This window comes from Scyliorhinus canicula, chromosome 3 (genome assembly GCF_902713615.1).
Source record: "Scyliorhinus canicula chromosome 3, sScyCan1.1, whole genome shotgun sequence".
In the NCBI taxonomy this organism is placed as follows: Eukaryota; Metazoa; Chordata; class Chondrichthyes; order Carcharhiniformes; family Scyliorhinidae; genus Scyliorhinus; species Scyliorhinus canicula.
Window position 1 is genome coordinate 205,024,703 of NC_052148.1, and position 20,075 is coordinate 205,044,777.

The 20,075-nt window shown below is 53.9% G+C and overlaps 1 protein-coding gene across 2 annotated transcripts in view; it reads left to right on the forward strand.

The window, feature by feature from the left end:
- The first annotated feature begins 521 nt into the window (after nucleotides 1-521).
- Nucleotides 522-20,075, forward strand: part of cfi (complement factor I) — a 92,309-nt gene continuing 72,755 nt past the window's right edge. Inside the window, exons 1-2 of one of the 2 annotated variants that reach the window (XM_038792049.1) lie at nucleotides 522-676; nucleotides 7,777-7,824. In XM_038792049.1, the coding sequence (XP_038647977.1) occupies nucleotides 602-676; nucleotides 7,777-7,824 (123 nt within the window). In that variant the 5' untranslated portion in view covers nucleotides 522-601. The remainder of the gene's footprint in view (nucleotides 677-7,776; nucleotides 7,825-20,075) is intronic. The other variant, XM_038792050.1, reaches the window with a different exon arrangement.

Sequence of the window (20,075 nt, forward strand, 5' to 3'; positions counted from 1 at the left end):
CCACAACCCAAAGATGTGCAGGGTAGGTGGATTGGCTACGCTAAATTGCCACTTAATTGGAAAAAAAATGAATTGGGTACTCTAAATGTAAAAAGAATAATAAAATAAAATACTCTGCAACTATCTGTAAGTAGTTGCTGATCCCTTCAAGCAGCAGGAGTGGTTGGTCGGGGACTGGGAGGAGGTGGTGGTAGGTGGATGGATCCTTCTAGTTGTTCAATGTCAATTGAGTTGTGTGAGGTTAAGTGAGGCCAGCAGCAGAGCAAAATGACAGGGCTGATGTCAAATCTACAGTGCACACTGGCTAACATCATAATCACCCTGCCCTGTATCTCTGCTGGAAGTTAAATGTGTGCATTCTGGTGTGCTCATCCAGATGGTATTTGGTGTGCGTGCTGTGAACACCAGTTTGGACCCCTAATGGCTCTTATAGCGCTCAAAACACAGGAGCTGTCAGCCACAGTTTCACCTCATAAGGATCTGATCTAATCGATGACTGACTTATGCAATGTTTGGTTGAAAATTAATCCTCAAACATTGATATGCCTGGGCAGAGTGGGAGCTATTATTTCCCAATAGTGATTGAGGAGCATTCAGGAGAATGAGTTTTACCATGATTCTCTCAGTGCCTCTGCTGTTTTTGATGTGCTTCTCGATTGTGGCAGATGAACGAAAGGTAACAGCTTTAATTAATCCCACAGCGAGAGTAGCGTTCAGAAACAATAACACCGATAACTGCATGATCAAACACTTGGTGGATTTTTCTGTAATGTGCACTGCCTGGGGAATCTGAGTTGATGTGCTGCTCCGTGTGGGATTGAGTGATACATTGATCCCAGTTCTATTCAAGGGCTTTGCTGAGTTAGCAGGTGTAATAAGTTGGAGGGGGTACAATTGATCTCAGTGTTGCACTGTTAGAGATGAAGCTGCAGATAAAGGCCTCAGGTGAGGGGAGCAGTGAATTCCGCTGTTATGTACACTTGGCTAAATGTAGACAACGGCAGTACTCTCACTGTCAGCAAGCCTATTTATGCTTATCCGGCTGGGCTTGTATTGAAGAATAAAGTATCAAAGAGTGTCATCCTCAAATCAACTATGCCACAGGGTTTCTTGTATGTTCTGTTTTGAAAATTTCCTTCCTATTTATTTCCTTTGTTCCAATTTATTTTATTGTATTTTATTATTTTGGTCCATGGTCTCATAATTGGGATGTGCCTTTAAGTAGAAGACGCAATGTTGAATCAGCCTTCTTGCCAGGACCCTGCATTCCCAGGTTTTGTAGTTTGGAGAGGAGAAGCCAGACTCTTCAGCACTGAATGGATCTTAGGAGCCAGTTGTGCAGGGAGTCGGTTCAATCGGTTAACTGGTGGGTTGGTCAGGGGCTGTGCCTTCGAGGAATCACTTGAGAGTTCTGGAGCGTAAAGACCTCCCACAACTAACAAGGCTAATTCCCCATTTGGATTATCTGTGAAGCTGGAGGCTGCTCACAGTCAAAGCAGGTGAAGTTGACTTTCAGGAGAGAAGCTTCAGCATGTCTTTGTCCTGGTAGGACAGACAAACTGAAGCTGTGGTTGCCCCGGTTATGGACCTCCACAATATTTAAAGATGGATTGAAGGCCTCACAGACACAAAGTTCCTCACCCCATACCCCCGCAACCCAATCGAGCGCTGGGGCAGCAGCTCCGGTGCCTTTGAGCTGCTTGCCAGCAAATTGAAATGGCTGCTCACTTCCTCATTTCCCCTCAGGCGCCATCGCACTTGCTTCAAGTTTATGAAAAGGAATACCAAATGGCTCGCCTGGAGAGTCGGGTAATTTTCGGGAGGCTGCTGCATTCAACTTCCAGCTCGTTTATGAGATTGAAATTAGTGGCTTCCATGGATTCCCAGCTTTTCTGTCACAAGAACAGTGAAAATTGAAATGGTACATTCGAGTGGGTAAATCATGAAAGATTGTTTCCAATGATTGACAAATGAATGACAACACAGCATAGGCTCTGATTGTTGGAGGTTGTGGGAGAAGGCTATCTGTACACTGAAAAATTTGATCAGAAGTGGCTAATGATACACAGATTAAAATATTAGTTAAAAGGAAACTGGATAACTATTGAGAAGAAAAATGTAAATAAGCAAAGATTGTTTTCGAGTCCACAGTTCTAATTGCAAACCTCGCACAAGCAGAGGTCCAAAATGCCCTCTTTCCGCGCTGAAATTCCTCTGATTCTAATGTAGTATTTTTTTCAGTATGCCTGACCAATCTCTCGTTCACTCCTCTTTCCTTCCTGGACTTTTACTTCATTGTCTCCAATTTGTGAAGTGTTTGAACATCCTGTTAAAGTTTCGATTTCAATGTGAGTGGTAGCTCGCTGGAACTGTGAGTTCTCAGCACGGTAGCACAGTGGTTAGCACAATTGCTTCACAGCTCCGGGGTCCCAGGTTCGATTCCTGGCTTGGGTCACTGTCTGTGTGGAGTCTGCATGTTCTCACCGTGTGTGCGTGGGTTTCCTCCGGGTGCTCCGGTTTCCTCCCACAGTCCAAAGATGTGCAGGTTAGGTGGATTGGTGTGGTGAGCCACGTATGGCTGTTGTATATATTATTGTATTTACTCACTGTTACTGTTGTTGTGCTGATGTTGTTGTTGGCTCCGCCTGTGGCTCCGCCCCTCTGAGAAGGTATATAACCCATCGATCCGGGACAGCCTCTCAGTGCGGGAGGAGCTACTGGTAGCCACATTCTAGCTGATTAAAACCACAGTTCTTGTTAACTACCGTTTCGACTGGACTGATTGGTATCAATTGCTCATGCTAAATTGCCCTTAGTGTCCAAAATTGCCCTTAGTGTTGGGTGGGGTTACTGGGTTATGGGGATAGGGTGGAGGTGTCGGGTTGGGTAGGGTGCTCTTTCCAAGAGCTGGTGCAGACTCAATGGGCCGAATGGCCTACTTCTGCACTGTAAATTCTATGAAGGAGGTTGAGGTGCGACCTGATAGAGGTCTACAAAATTATGAGGGGCATAGATAGAGTGGATAGCCAGAGACTTTTTCTCAGGGTAGAAGAGTCAATTACTAGGGGGTATAGATTTAAGGTGCGAGGGGCAAGGTTTAGAGGAGATGTACGAGGCAAGGTTTTTACACAGAGGGTAGTGGGTGCCTGGAACACGCTGCCAGAGGAGGTGCTGGAAGCAGGGACGATAGTGACGTTTAAGGGGCATCTTGACAAATACATGAATAGGATGGGAATAGAGGGATACGGACCCCGGAAGTGTAGAAGATTTTAGTTTAGATGGGTGTGGTAGTCACCACTGTTGTATATATATCGTATATGAGGTGTATTACGGTAAGGCCCCTGTACTACAGGTACGGGGTAGAACCCTGCCTGCTGACTCCGCCCAGTAGGCCGAGTATAAATGTGTGGGCTCTCCGAGCTGCAGCCATTTCGGCAGCAACTGCAGGAGGCTATATATCTCTGCGTAATAAAGCCTCGATTACTCTCTACTCTCGTCTCGTCGTAATTGATAGTACATCAATTTATTACGCAGAGATTTTACAGCGATGGATCTCTGCAGCTGCACCCTCAAGCAGACAATGCCAAGTCGGCCTTCGCCCATTGGCTAGCTTGCTTCGAAGCCTACATCTGATCTAAGACAGAACCACCCTCAGAGGCACAGAAGCTCCAGATCCTGTATACACGGCTGAGCTCCGATATCTTTCCCCTCATCCGGGAGGCACCAACCTACGCTGAGGCCATGGCGCTACTGAAGGAGAACTACATTCAGCAGATCAACAAGATCTATGCCAGGCACCTCCTGTCCACGCGGCATCAACTCCCCAGTGAGTCTGTGGAAGATTTCTGGCGTGCCCTGCTCGCCCTGGCGAGGGACTGCGATTGCCAGGCCGTTTCGGCTATTGAACATCCTGAACTCCTGATTAGAGACAATTTTGTGACAGGCATAGGGTCGGTCTACATCCACCACTGCCTCTTAGAAGGGTCTACCCTTGACCTCGCGGCAACCAAGAAACTCGAGATCTCACTCACAGTCGCCCGTCGCAATGTCTCGGCGTATGCGCCTGACCGCACGGCCCCCCCCCCTCCTGGACATCATGGACCCCGCCAGCGAACACCCCATCGTGGACCCCCACCAGTGACCGCCCCCAGCCAACCCCAAGCCTGCGCCACACCCCCGTGCAGTCAGGGGCATACGGCGAGACATTGCGAGAGGCGACTGTGAGTGAGATCTCGAGTTTCTTGGTTGCCGCGAGGTCAAGGGTAGACCCTTCTAAGAGGCACTGGTGGATGTAGACCGACCCTAACAAAATTGTCTCTAATCAGGAGTTCAGGATGTTCAATGGCCAAAACGGCCTGGCAATCGCAGCGCTGCCCGGCGCGGAATATGCTCTGCAAGGCCTGCAGGAATAAAGGACATTTCGCTGCTGTGTGCCAGGCCCGCTCGATCACCGCTATTGTCTCTGCACCCCCAACGTGTGACCCGTGGGCTCCGCCATCTTCCTCGCCTCAGACCTCGTGCGGCCTGTGGGCGCCACCATCTTCCCCGCCCCAGGACCCCTGCTCGTCGGGCACCTCATTGGGCCACTCATCGCCTGCAACTGCCGCCGACCAGCCAGGGGCCTTCCGTGTCGATGACAGTGAAGATCGATGGGCACAAGACATCATGCCCTCTGGACTCCAGGAGCACTGAGAGCTTCATACACCCCAATACAGAAAGGCGCTGCTCCTTCACGGTACACCCCATTAACCATAGAATCTCCCTGGCCTCTGGATCCCACTCCGTGGTGATCCGGGGGTACTGCATCGCCACCCTCACCATCCAGGGCGTAGAGTTCAGCGGCTTCCGGCTCTACGTCCTCCCCAACCTCTGCGCTGCCTTGCTACTCGGCCTGGACTTCCAGTGCAACCTCCAGAGCCTAACCCTGAAATTTGGCGGGCCCCTACCACCCCTTACTGTCTGCGGTCTCACAACCCTTAAGGTCGACCCGTTTTCTGTTTGCAAACCTCACCCCGGATTGCAAACCCATCGCCACCAGGGGCAGACGGTACAGTGCCCAGGACAGGACCTTCATCAGGTCTGAGGTCCAGCGGCTGCTGCGGGAATGTATTATTGAGGCCAGCAACAGCCCCTGCAGAGCCCAAGTGGTAGTCGTTAAAACTGGGGAGAAAAACAGGATGGTCGTTGACTACAGTCAGACCATCAATCGGTACATGCAGCTCGACGCGTACCCCCTCCCACGCATATCTGATATGGTCAATCAGATTGCACAATACCGGGTCTTCTCGACAGTGGACCTGAAATCTGCCGACCACCAGCTCCCCATTCGCAAGGCGGACCGCCCGTACACTGTGTTTGAAGCAGACGGCCGCCTTTACCACTTCCTTAGGGTTCCCTTCGGCGTCACTAATGGGGTCTCAGTCTTCCAACGGGAGATGGACCGAATGGTTGACCGGTACGGACTGCGGGCCACCTTCCCGTACCTGGATAACATCACCATCTGCGGCCACGACCAGCAGGACCACGACGCTAACCTTTCCAAATTCCTCCACACCGCCAAACTACTCAACCTAACCTATAACAAGGAGAAGTATGTGTTCAGCACAAACTAATTAGCTATCCTTGGCTATGTGGTTCAAAATGGAGTTCTAGGGCCCGAACCCGATTGCATGCGCCCCCTCATGGAATTCCCCCTTCCCCACTACCCCAAGGCCCTCAAACGATGCCTGGGGTTCTTCTCGTACTACGCCCAGTGGGTCCCTAACTATGCGGACAAGGCCCGCCCACTCATTCACACCACCGTTTTCCCACTGACGGCAGAGGCTCACCAGGCCTTCAACCGTATCAAGGCCGACATCACCAAGGCCGCGATGCACGCGGTCAACGAGACGCTCCCCTTCCAAGTCGAGAGCGATGCATCAGACATCGCTCTAGCCGCCACCCTCAACCAGGCAGGCAGGCCCGTGGCATTCTTTTCCCGCACCCTCCATGCCTCTGAAATTCGCCATTCCTCCGTCGAGAAGGAGGTCCAAGCTATCGTTGAAGCTGTGCGGCATTGGAGGCATTACCTGGCCAGCAGGAGATTCACTCTCCTCACTGACCAACGGTCAGTTACTTTCATGTTCAACAACACACAGCGGGGCAAGATCAAAAATGATAAGATCTTGAGGTGTAGGATCGAGCTCTCCACCTACAATTACGAGATTTTGTATCACCCCATAAGCTCAACGAGCCCCCCGATGCCCTATCCCGAGGTACATGTGCCAGCGCACAAGTGGACTGACTCCGGACACTACACGACGCTCTCTGTCACCCAAGGGTCACCCGGTTCTTTCACTTCATAAAGGCCCGCAATCTGCCCTACTCCATCGAGGAAGTCAGGGCTATCACCAGAGACTGCCACATCTGCGCGGAGTGTAAGCCGCACTTCTACCGGCCAGACCATGCGCGCCTGGTGAAGGCCTCCCGCCCCTTTGAACGCCTCAGCGTGGATTTCAAAGGGCCCCTCCACTCCACCGACCGAAACACATACTTTTTTAACGTGGTTGATGAATACTCTAGGTTCCCCTTCGTCGTCCCATGCCCCGATATGACGTCTGCCACCGTCATCAAAGCCCTCAACACCATCTTCGCTCTGTTTGGTTTCCCCGCCTACGTTCACAGCGACCGGGGATCCTCATTTATGAGTGATGAGCTGCGTCAGTACCTGCTCAGCAAGGGCATCGCCTCGCGCAGGACGACCAGCTACAACCCCAGGGGAAACGGGCAGGTGGAGCAGGAGAATGGGACGGTCTGGAAGGCCGTCCAGCTGGCCCTACAGTCCAGGAATCTCCCGGTCTCCTACTGGCAGGAGGTCCTTCCCGACGCCCTTCACTCCATTTGGTCGCTCCTTTACACTGTGACTAATGAAACCCCCCATGAACGTCTCTTTGCCTTCCCCAGGAAGTCCACCTCCAGGGTTTCGCTCCCAACATGACTGGCAGCTCCAGGACCTGTCCTCCTCCGCAAACACGTGCGGCTCCACAAGGCGGACCCGTTGGTTGAGAGGGTACAGCTACTCCATGAGAACCCACAGTACGCCTACGTAGCCGCCAAGACACAGTCTCCCTCAGGGACCTGGCGCCAGCTGGGTCCCCACACCGCCCCCCCCACCCTGCCCCGGCGTCACCCTTCCTCCCCCCAGTGCACCTCACCACAGCCCCCGCTCTAGGATGATTCATCCTCCCCTTGGTCCCACCCGGGGATGAAGACAAGGTCGACACGCTCCCGGAGTCACCAGCGACAGAACCAATGCCTGCATCGCCACCGTGACGACGGCGCTCGCAACGGAGGATCAAGACGCCCGATCGTCTGAATTTGTAAACTTTTCCTAAACTGTTAACATATACATGTACATAGTCTTCCACCATCCCTGCTGGACTCTTTTTTTAACAGGGGGTGAATGTGGTAGTTACCACTGTTGTATATATATCGCATATGAGGTGTATTACAGGAAGGCTCCTGTATTACAGGTACGGGGTAGTTCCCTGTCTGCTGGCTCCGCCCAGTAGGCGGAGTATAAATGTGTGGGCTCTCCGAGCTGCAGCCATTTCTGCGTAATAAAGCCTCGATTACTCTCTACTCTCGTCTCGTCGTCATTGATAGGCATCAATGGGCAGCATGGTCGGGGCAGACTTGGAGGGCCAAAGGGCCTATTCCTGTGCTGTACTTTCTTTGTTCTTTGTTCAATGATGTCCCCAAAGTTACCTCAGCAGTAACTATATCCATCTTCTCCAGGTGCCACCACCAAGAAGGAGCAATGAAAGATCAAACAGCACAATACCAGTAAGTACTGTGATGTTTTTAAATCTGTGCTTACTGCTGTCCAGTTTTGTACCAGGATAAAAGGCTGTCACAAATGGAGCTTTAAAGTTTAACATTGACGTGTCTTTCAGTTTTACTGATATCACTGTGGGCTGTGCTGCTTCCACTTTTCTTCTCCTGCTTCCTCTAAAGTCAGAAAATGCCAAATTACACAACACTGTTGCTCTACAGTCGCAGAGTGTTGAAATCAAAGAGCTGATTCATGGTGCACTCACATATTCTGCACACGTGCATTGTGTAATGTGGCAGCTAATCTCAAGCTCTGGCATCTTCAGGACAGCAGATAAGGGGACAATTATGAGAAGGGGGACGGTCAATGCAGGTCTGAGGGTGTTGTATCTAAATGCGCGCAGTATATAGAACAAGGTAAATGTCCTTGTAGTGCATATTGAAATTGGCTGGTACGATGTTGTGAGTATGGTGATATACATCACTGTCAATACACAAGGGGTTAATGTGAACACACTAGACCGAGCTAGACACTAGAGGGAGCACCAGAGACATGACACACAGACAGTCAACCAATAGGTCAGTAAGATAGGACACGACCAATGGGCATTCACGACACACCCAGAGGTGACACTACCACAGGGGGGCCATTACACCAACCCATATAAAAGGACACAGCACACACGATCTTCTTCTTTCCAGTGGAGACATTTAGTGAGGGTACGATGTTGTGGGCATCACAGAGACGTGGCTGCAAGGGGATCAGGGCTGGGATCTAAATATCCAAGGATATGTGTCCGATTGAAAGGACAGTCAGATGGGCAGAGGGGGAAGAGTTGCCTTATTGATAAGAAATTAGATTAAATCGATAGCAAGAAGCGATATCGTGTCAGAAGGTCTTGAATCTGTGTGGGTAGAGCTTAGGGAATCACAAAGCAGTAGAGACCACGATGGGAGTTATGTACAGACCCCCGAGCAGTAGTCAAGAAGTGGGGCAGAAAATAAACAAGGAGATACATAGAAAACAGAAACAGGAGGAGGCCATTCGGCCCTTCAAGCCTTTTACGCTTTTCATTATAATAATGGCTGATTATCAAGTTCAATACCCTGACCCCGCCTTCCCCCCATTTCCGTAATCCTTTTAGCCCCAAAAGCTATATGTAATTCCTTCTTGAAATTACACAACATTGGCCTCGACTACTTTCTGTGGTCGTGAATTCCACAGATTCACCACTCTCTGGTAAAGAAAATGTTTACCCCTTCTCCTCAAACTATGACCCCTAGTTCTGGACACCCCCACCATTGGGAACATTTTTTCTCATTGCAGAGCAGGCTGTCATCATCCTCCATCCCATGGAGCGGACCCGCTGTCACTGCCAAGCCAGGGCCCCAGCTTGTAGTGCCGCAGGCATGTATGGCGGAGGGGCGTGCATGCGGGCTGTTTGGCAGTGTGGGAGGTGAGTGAATCTGGGTCTGGGATGTGATGTCTGTGCCCCTGGCCAGCAGCCCCCCCCCCCCCCCCCCCCCCGCCTCTCCACCCCCTCCCTCCTAGTTGGTGAACCTGGAGGCGATCAGAGCGTCCCGTGGGCATTGGCCCTGGCGATGATGCCGTGCCACCTCCTGTGCCTACATGGGCCCCATGTCCTGCTCATCATCCCCCGCCCCTGTATCCTCCTCATTAGACAAGGCCTGCCCTTCCTCCTCATCCTCCTCCTCCAGCGCATCGCCTGTCTGCCGCGTGATGTTGTGGAGGAAGCAGCAGGCCACCACTCAGTGGGCGACCCTCACAGCATCATGCTGGAGGCTCCCCCCAGAGCAGTCCAGGCATGGTCCACCTGAAGTACATCTTCAGGATGCCTAAGCACTGCTCCATCACACTCCTAATCACTCTAGCGGGCGTCGATGTAGCGGGTGTCCACGTCGCTCTGTGCATCTGTGGACTCCGGATAGGTGTCATCAACCACGGCCGCAGCGGGTAACCCCTGTCGCCCAGGAGCCAGGGTGGGGGGATGCCCCTCGAACATGTCAGGAATCACCGAGTGTGCCAGGATGAAGGAATCGTGCACGCTGCCTGGGTATCGGGCGCAGAGGTGCACGATGCACAGCTGATGGTCATAGACTAGCTGGATATTCATTGAGTAGTTCAAAGAATTTACAGTGCAGAAGGAGGCCATTCGGTGCATCGAGTCTGCACCGGCTCTTTTTGAAAGAGCACCCGACCCAAGGTCAACACCTCTACCCTATCCCCATAACCCAGTAACCCCACCCAACACTAAGGGCAATTTTGGACACTAAGGGCAATTTATCATGTCCAATCCACCTAACCTGCACATCTTTGGACTGTGGGAGGAAACCGGAGCATCGGAGGAAACCCACACACACACGGGAAGAACGTGCAGACTCCGCACAGACAGTGACCCACTGGGACCCTGGTGCTGTGAAGCAATTGTGCTAACCACTATGCTTCCGTGCTACCCCCTTTGGTTAGTGTGGAGCGGCCTGTTATCCGCAGGTGCCTATAGGGCAACATGCATCCTGTCTGTCATCTCCTGGACCTGGGACATCCCGGCGATGGCAGCGAATGCCGCTGCCCAGGCATCCTGGTGGGCTCGGTTCACATGGAACTGGATGTAATGATCGCCTGGGCATATAGGGCCTCTGTGATGGCGCAGATGCACCTCTGCGCCGAGGTCTGTGATATCCTGGACAGGTCCCCACTCAGCAACTGGAAGGACCCCATCGTGTAGAGGTTCAGGGAGACCGTCTCCTTGACGGTCACTGGGAGCGGGTGTCCTCCCCTATACCCCCACTGTGCCAGGTATGCCATCAACTGGCAGATGTGTCGCACTGTCTCTCTGCTCAGCCGGAGTTTCCGACGGCATGCCCGGTCCGGGAGTTCCTCGAATAACTGGCGGTGCCGGTACACATGAGGCCTCATGTGGCCCCTCCTTGGCACCTCCTCCTCCACGACGTGTTGGGCAGCCGGCCCTCCAGCCTGTGTGGCCGTCACTTATCCCTCTGCAGCCCGTCCCTCTGCAGCCCGTCCCTCTGCTGCCTGGTCCTCTGCTGCCTGGTCCTCTGCAGCCTGGTCCTCTGCAGCCTGGTCCTCTGCTGCCTGCTCCGCTGCTGCCTGGTCCTCTGCTGCCTGGTCCTCTGCTGCCTGGTCCTCTGCAGCCTGGTCCTCTGCAGCCTGGTCCTCTGCAGCCCGTCCCTCTGCAGCCTGGTCCTCTGCTGCCTGGTCCTCTGCTGCCTGGTCCTCTGCTGCCTGCTCCGCTGCTGCCTGGTCCTCTGCTGCCTGGTCCTCTGCAGCCTGGTCCTCTGCAGCCTGGTCCTCTGCAGCCCGTCCCTCTGCAGCCTGGTCCTCTGCAGCCCGTCCCTCTGCAGCCTGGTCCTCTGCTGCCTGGTCCTCTGCTGCCTGGTCCTCTGCAGCCTGGTCCTCTGCAGCCTGGTCCTCTGCAGCCCATCCCTCTGCAGCCCGTCCCTCTGCTGCCTGCTCCGCTGCTGCCTGGTCCTCTGCAGCCTGGTCCTCTGCTGCCTGGTCCTCTGCAGCCCGTCCCTCTGCAGCCCGTCCCTCTGCAGCCTGGTCCTCTGCTGCCTAGTCCTCTGCTGCCTGGTCCTCTGCAGCCCGTCCCTCTGCAGCCTGGTCCTCTGCAGCCCGTCCCTCTGCAGCCTGGTCCTCTGCAGCCTGGTCCTCTGCAGCCTGGTCCTCTGCAGCCCGTCCCTCTGCAGCCTGGTCCTCTGCTGCCTGCTCCGCTGCTGCCTGGTCCTCTGCTGCCTGGTCCTCTGCTGCCTGGTCCTCTGCAGCCCTTCCCTCTGCAGCCTGGTCCTCTGCAGCCTGGTCCTCTGCTGCCTGGTCCTCTGCAGCCCGTCCCTCTGCAGCCCGTCCCTCTGCAGCCTGGTCCTCTGCTGCCTGGTCCTCTGCAGCCTGGTCCTCTGCTGCCTGCTCCGCTGCTGTAGCTTCCCCCTCCTCTCTGAGCAGCCCCCGCTCAAGTGGCCACAGGGCATCTCGCAGGGCTGCAACCATCGCCACGTTGGCCAGCATTTCTGGTTGAACGCCATTGTCTGCATGGGTGGAAGGCCAACATTTTAGCATGGCGCATACTCCCGTGTCCAACCAGGTTCCATGGGCTACACGGTGGCCCCGGTTGACACTGCGGGCTCTGCTCACACATGTCCTTCCAAGAACCCCGCATCCCTGCGCCATCGGTATCCGGCACTATCGGTGACATCGTCTCTGCTGCCAGGGGTGCCTTTGGCTGCCCTCACTTGGGGCCACCGTGGGTGTGGCCCTGGGTGGTCTGCCGGTGTGTGGCGGCTGGTTGGGCAGGGTGTTTGGGGGGGGCGCACTGTGGCAGTGGAGTACGGAGTTGGGCGCACCCATACGACCAGTGTCACTGTAGAACTGGGGGCCAAGGTGGGTGGTCAGTGGATGCGCAGCAAGATGGCCACCGTAATGGCGGTCGGTGCCTTGGCACCGCCACAGTCCATTGGGGGGCATACCGGCTTTCCGGCCTGTTCCCCCCCCCACTCCCTCCCCGGCCCTGGCAGCAACCCCCCCCCCCCCCCCCCCCCCCCCCCCCCGCACCTCGGTGAGCATGGTGGGTGTCCAGGCATGCAGCCCGCAGACAATCTACGCCATTTCCTTCCTCTTCTCTCTCGCCCAGCAGCTACGACACCAGGTTCCTGATGTTTGAGACCATAAGTGAACCACGCCATCGAGAACTCGCCCATCGGAGGTGGGTAATCTCGGAAGACCCGGAGAATAGGGTGTCAGGCCCGTTAATGATACGCCTACTGTACTTTAACCCCGTGCGACGAGCGACAAATTTTCGGAGTGCCGGAGCATTCCGATTTGGCCTCAAACCGGCGCCGACCCCAAATTTGGCGTCGGAAGTTCTTCTCCACCCGATCGTGTTTTGCAATTTCGCCGTCAGCAAGCGGGGAATCCCGCCCATCTCTCAAATGGATAATCTCCCCTCAAGTGTTGATGCTGGGACTTAATTGGGAAAGTTTCCCATAACCGTTGGAAGCGCTAGTTTCCGAAGCTATTCCGGACTTGCTAATAGGCCAACACTCTGCTCATGTGGAACTTGGGCAATCCCAATTCCTGCCATCATCAGATTCGGTGGGGTTAGGTTTGGCACTGGAGTGTTTGACAAGCTGGAGCTTCTTATACGCACTGCAATCCCCACACACTCCTTAGGTCAGCCCGGGTGAGTGACCAGCTCTGTGTCCCTGGCACCACCCACGTCCCTCACCCTCTTCAGAAGCCATCTGCCAGCAATGCCCTGACATCCCGCCCTTCACCACCCCCCAACACCTGTACCATTCCCAATGGCCAGGTGCCTTGCACACACGGACAACCAGCTACAGACCCCCCCAGTGTAACCTGCATCCAGGTGTCTCACAATGCCCATTTTCTGTCCCTCAGGAAAAGATGGCCCATAACTGCCGAGAGCGGGAGAAGACCGGAGGGGGCGAGCCAGACCTGAGAATATGAAGTGTCGCCGAGCAGAGGGCAATGGAGTTAGCCAGGGAGGTGGGAGAGAGGCCTATCTCCCAGGCAGAAGTCGACATGGTTCAACCAAGTGAGACCCGAATGCATAGAGATGTCCCTGTAGCAAGTGACTCTGAGACCTTACCATGTGTCTTGCCTGTTGTCTTGCAGGATCACTATCTGATGACTCTGGTCCGTCCTGGGTACCAGCCCCTGGCCGCGACCCCAGAACGCGCCAGTGGACCTGTCCGGGGATGACACAGTTTCATCACTGCTGTCAACTGCACCCTCCACCATCCCAGATACCATCACCTCGGTGGGGCATTTTAACAAAGAGGCTCCTGGGTTATCATCTGGTGCGCACGTCATGCCTACTGTGGCACATCAGGTGGAGGTAGGAACCCCCGAGGGAGCGGTTGGTTGGAGAGCTGCCCGATCCCACAAATAAGCTGTTCCCTGGACAGGTTTTGTGCTTCTGGAAAGAAGATGCAGATGCAGAGCCAGGGTCTACAGGAGGGGATGTCAGCAACTGACCAGCGCCTTCCTGTGCAGTTGGAGGAGTCCAATCACCTTCAGCTGCAGGATATCATGCCAACAAAGTGTGGTACCCAGGCCAACACTGAACAGGTGGCATTTGCTATGGAAGCCTTGGACAGAAAATCGCAGCCATGGGTCAAGGTGTCCAAAGCCTGGAGCAGACTGTGTGGTCAATGGCTGAGGCCCAGGACAGGGAAACCCAGTCATAGGCAGCCATGTACCGGCCCACATGGACATTTCTGTGGTGCTCCAGAGTGTGGCCCAGTCACGAAGGGTCATAGCTGAGGACGCTGAGAGCATTGGCCAGAAACTGGCTGACCTGGGCCAATCACAGAGGGACAGGACGGAGTCACAGAGGGAATTGGCCAAGGTGCTGAGGGGCATGACCGAGGTGCTGAGGGGCATGACCGAGGTGCTGAAGGGTATGACCGAGGTGCTAAGGGGCATGACCGAGGTGCTAAGGGGCATGACCGAGGTGCTGAGGGGCATGACCGAGGTGCTGAAGGGTATGACCGAGGTGCTAAGGGGCATGACCGAGGTGCTAAGGGGCATGACCGAGGTGCTGAGGGGCATGACCGAGGTGCTGAGAGGCATGACCGAGGTGCTGAAGGGTATGACCGAGGTGCTAAGGGGCATGACCGAGGTGCTAAGGGGCATGACCGAGGTGCTGAGAGGCATGACCGAGGTGCTGAGAGGCATGACCGAGGTGCTGAGGGGCATGACCGAGGTGCTAAGGGGCATGACCGAGGTGCTGAGAGGCATGACCGAGGTGCTGAGGGGCATGACCGAGGTGCTGAGGGGCATGACCGAGGTGCTGAGGGGCATGACCGAGGTGCTGAGGGGCATGACCGAGGTGCTGGGAGACATGTCACACTCGCTGAGGGACGTGTCCCAGTCTCTGTGCTCCATGGTTGTTGGCATCAAGATCCTAATTGAGACGTGAGCAGGACTCCAGGACTGGCAGTGCCAGGTGACAGCGGAGCCTCCGGAGCTCACTCCAGCCTCACCTTCGACCCATGGAGTAGCCTGGGGGCCACCAAGCCTTCCGAAGGAGAAGGAAGTGACGGGGTCTGTGCCAGTGCCTCCTACAGAGGAGGGGCTGATACCCCTCAATGCTTCTGAATCCCCCCACCCCCCACCTGACACTGGTGGATCTGATGGGCAGCGAACAGCACAGGGTAGCACATCGCCACCTATGCCACCCGAAAGATGGCCGGGCCAATCCAGGCCCAGGCCCTCCAGAGAAATGCCGCCAAAGGAACTACAGGTCACAGGGCGAGAAGCACGGCAGGGCGCCTCCACGTTTGATGTGCTGTCTGTGGTCACACCAAGATGGAGGGGTAGAGCACATGAATTAAGGAAGTTAGACACCAGTTAAGTTGGCACGGGTACAGCACACAGGTTAAAGGTTGGGGTCAGGGCACAACAATTGTACATAGTCACGAATAAACACCTTTCCACCAACATTCTGGCCTGCCTCAATCCTCTATGAGATGGGTGTGAGGGATGGGCTGGGCTGGTTGTAGAGGGTGTGCTGTGTGGGGGTGGGGGTGGGGGCAGTGAGGTTGGTGGTGTAGGGTGTGTGTGTGTGTGTTGGAGGATGGCACTGCGCAGGGCCCCCAGGACGATTGACCGTTCCAACTAGGCTCACTGTGTTGCTCTGTGAGCCAACCATTGTAATGATGTACACATAGAATCTAGTAGTTTAACTAGAAAGATGATTTATTAACAAGCACGTGCAAAGATAACACAGGAACTATAATACAGACAACGGCCACTAAATGAATTCAGTGAATTCTCCTAGAACTACTCTGAATGTGACTACCCTCTCCTACTTCCCACTACCAACTGGCGAATATCTCAAGTCATGTGATAGGTGTCTGATGCCACCTGCTGGTCAGAGGTCGTACCGATGTGCACTGATATATACTATATACATTTACGTGTGCATGAATATCACCATATCCCCCTTCATTTGGAGGCATTAATATTTACAGATGTGACTGGTCTTTAAACGGCCTGACATGCATGATAACTTTAAACATGCACTGTACACATTTTATTACAAGTTCAGTCTGACAGGCTTGCGACATAATCTGGCTGATCTCCTGAGTGTTGGCTGAGTCGGCGATCATGTTCCACCTTCATTTGTAGTTGGTGTTCCTGCTCGTTCCGTATTCACTGCTGCGGATGCTTCTCTGGTCGCTGGCTCTGATGTGTGGTCTGTGTCCTCTTCAAGTTTGGGATTGCACACTAGCTCTTCTGCTGGATCCAGCACGAAAGGCCATTGCACTTTCAACAGTGCTCTTCGATTCCTTCTCAAGACTGAACCATCCTCAGAAAGCACCATAAAAGACTATGGACCTGCCTGTTGCAAAACCTTTGTCAGTTTTAACTATCCATTGCCATTGGCATCCTCGAGTCTGACGGTACCACCTGGATGCAGTGGCTGGAGCTTCCATGTGGATCCATCATAAACCTCTTTATGGCTCCTCTTTTGAAAGAGAAATTTCTGCTCCAATTGTCAATCTACAAGGGAAGCGACCATGGAAGGCAGGGTCATCCGTAACTGTGTATTCATGTGCCAGTGACAGTCCATTGACCAGTGGTGCCGAATGATACCTTAGAAGTGCCACATAGATGTCTTCCTTGCTATCAATGGCCTTCTTTAGCAGCTGTTTTACGATGTGCACACCCTTTTCTGCCTTCCCATTCGACTGGGGATATAGGGGACTAGAGGTGATGTGCCTAAAATCATAGTGACCATTCATTATTTTTGCAACAAGGCCCATTGTCCAACCTAACAATAGTTGGTATACCATGCCGGGCAAAAATTGTTTTGGCATGTTGTATGACACACCGAGCAGTCAAGTTCGCCAACTGTGCAACCTCCAGGTAGTTCGAGAAGTAGTCCATAACTACAGGGTAAGCTCTCATTAAAGTGGAACAGATCCATGCCCACCTTCTACCACGGATTTACAATGATGGTCACCCACATGCATCAGCTCTTTGTTTTGCTTGCAGTGGAATTTCTGACCCGTGTCACAGTGATCGACCATGACTGCAATGTCTTGGGTGATGCCTGGCCAACAGATTGTATCCCTGGCCCTGCGCTTGCCCTTCTCAATGGCCAGGTGCCCTTCATGGAGCTTCTTAAGCATGAGCGGCCGCGAGGAATGCGGAATCACAATCCCGTGCTGTCATTTACCTCACTCAATTCAGAGCGCGCATTGTGGTACCCAGAGCAGGAACACTCAGGCCATCCTTCTTGGAGACATTTGATTAACTTTTGCGGGGTCATGTCCTTGGCTGTTCCTGCCCTTTATTAGGCGCGACTTCTCACCAGAGACTGGAAGTGACGCAGCGACGAGATTGACATGTAGTTGCACATCCTCATCAACCAGGCCTACCTCTTTGTTGCCTGTGGCTCAAGAAAACCTGTCAGTGACTGAAAGTACTTGCGTGGCGTATAGATGAGTTCAAAGTCGTAGTGCTGGAGCTTCATCATTAGGCGTTGTATTCTTGGGGACATTTGACATAAATTCTTTTGCACAATGGAAACAAGTGGCCTGTGGTCAGTCTCCACCAGAAATGTCGGCAGACCGTACACATAATCATGGAATTTTCCTCAACCCGTGACTAACCCATCCTTTTCGATCTGCACATACCTGCACTATGTTTCGGACATTGCTCTCGACGTGTCTGCCACCGGCAGCCAGTTGTCATCTGCACCCTGCTGCAGTATTACCGCTCCAAGGACATCCTGGGACGCATCAGTCGAAATCTTTGTCTTTCTCGCCAGGTCAAAGAAGGCAAGGACTGGCGCTGTCGTGAATGAGATACGCAATGCTTGCCATTCCTGCTCGTGTTTGAGAGACCTTCCAAACACGTCTTCTTTTGTCGAGTCTTGGAGTTGGGACCTTTTGGAGGCCAGGTTGGGAATAAACTTGCCCACAAAGTTGATCATCCATAGTATGCATAAGATGCCTTTTTTGTCTGTGGGGTGTGGCATCGTTAAAATGGCCTTTATCTTTGCGTCATCCGACTGCAGACCTTGTGCCGAGAGCCTGTCCCCTAAAAAGGTGATGGTATCCACCCCAATTTGGCATTTTGTTTTATTGAGCCTGAGAGCATGGGCGGGATTCTCCGTTAGCCTTCGCCGAAATCGGGAAATGCCATTTGGCGGAGAATATCGCGCCAGGCACCGATTTGACGCCAAATCACGATTCTCTGTCACCTCGAAAATGGCGTCAATGCGTTTCACTCCACACGTATAGTAGGCACCATTTGCATATCATTAGCATGCCCAACCCAAGTACTCTCCAGGGCCTCCGCGATTCTCCGCTTCTGATGGGCCGAGTTCCCGACGACAAGGTTCACTTCTGCTTTTAAAAATCGTGAAACCAAGACTTCCGGTGGCAGCCATGGTGTGAGTGGTCGCACATTTGGTGGCTCCCACTCGTGGTGGAATTTTCAGACCTTTTCCCCGGCTAACGGGTGGATTTGTTGATTAAAAAAGGTGCAGGAGGGGTGGTAGGGGAGAGTGTCCCACTGGTGGATGGATTCATGGACCAGAAGTGGTCGAAAAAGAAGGGAACAGTTGGAGATAGCTGGAGTTGTTCCTGCGACACAGGTGAAGATGGGGGAGGGGCAGTGACCAACCCGACCCTCTCAATGGTCGACGGAGCAACTGGTGGGCTTCCTTAATGAGATGTTTACCCAGCAGAGGAAGGAGAATCTGGAGGACCTGGCTAGGGTGGTGGACCCGATAAAAGCGGAGATCGACTGCCTGGAGATGAGGTTGGAGGCCCAGAGCCAGGCTGTCCAGAAGGTGGAGAAGATGGTGGGGGAGCACAAGGAGCAGCTTACCTCGATGTCAGCTGAGATGGGGATGATGCGGGATCAAGGGGTAGCTGCAGGAGAAAGTGGAGCACCTGGAGAATTGATCTCGCAGGCAAAATCTGAGGATCGTCGGCCTACTGGAGGGCAGGGAGGGAACGGACACCAGCGTGTATATTACTCGAATGTCTGAGAGGCTGCTGTGAGAGGGGGGATTTGCATGGCCCTTGGAAGTGGACCAGGCACACAAGGCGCTGATGTGGAAGCCACAGAGGAACGAGCTGCCGAGAGAGATGGTGGTGCGCCTGCACTGGTTCCTGGGCAAGAAGCGAATTCTGAGGTGGGCCAGGCAGACGAGGTGCTGTACCTGAGAGGGTAACGAGCTGCATATATACCAGGACCTGGGTGCGGAATTGGCTAAGAGGAGAGCGGGATTCAACAACGTGAAGACTGCCCTCTTTAAGAAGGGGGTGAAGCTTGGCATGCTGTACCCGGCGCACCTGTGGGTGACTTTGTGTTGGGTGAGTGTTGTAAAGTTTGCACCGCGATAGTGTTTGAGCGGTGGGGGGAGGGGGTGGGGGGGTATCAGCGGGGGCTAGCAGGGTACCTGGGTGGGCTAGTTCACAGAAGCACAGTGGGGGGCGAGCAGGTGGTTTGTTTGTTGATGGAGGTCGGGGTTACTATTTTGTGGGGGGGGGGGTGGGTACCGCTGACATGGGACAGGTTTCTGAAATGTGGTTTGGGGAGGATCGATGACGGTGGGTGCCCGAGGGCGGGCCTGAGGAGGTGCAGGACATGGGCTGGTGCAGGACATGGACTGGCCCAGGAGGGGCTATGGCAGGGGCCTCCGTATTCTGTGGACTTGCGGATGAGTAAGGAAGGGGAGCCAGCACCCACAATGGAGGCTGGATGTGGGGCTTTTGTCCTATGAGGAGGTGTGTGAGAGGGTGAGGGAGGCCACTCGGGGGTACGTGGAACTAAACGACACAGGGGAGGTTTCATTGGCCACGTTGTGGGAAGCATTGAAGGCAGTGGTGAGAGGGGAGTTTATTTCGATACGGGGACTCAGGGAGAAGGCGGAGCAGGTGGAGATGGAAAGTCTAGTGGAGGAGGTTCGGCACGTAGACAGGAGGTATTCAGAAGCCCCGGAGATGGAGCTGTTGAAGGAGCGGCAGAAGCTGCAGATGGAGTTCGGGTTGTTATCCAGGGGGAAGGGGGTCAGGCAGCTGAGGAGGGTGGGAGGGGCAGTTTATGAATATGGGGAGAAGGCGAGCAGGATGCTGATTGAAGAAGCGGGAGGCAGCGAGGGAGATCGGGAAAGTGAAGGACAGGGCGAGGAACATGGTTTTGGACCTGGTGGGGGTGAATGGGGTGTTTAGGGATTTCTACA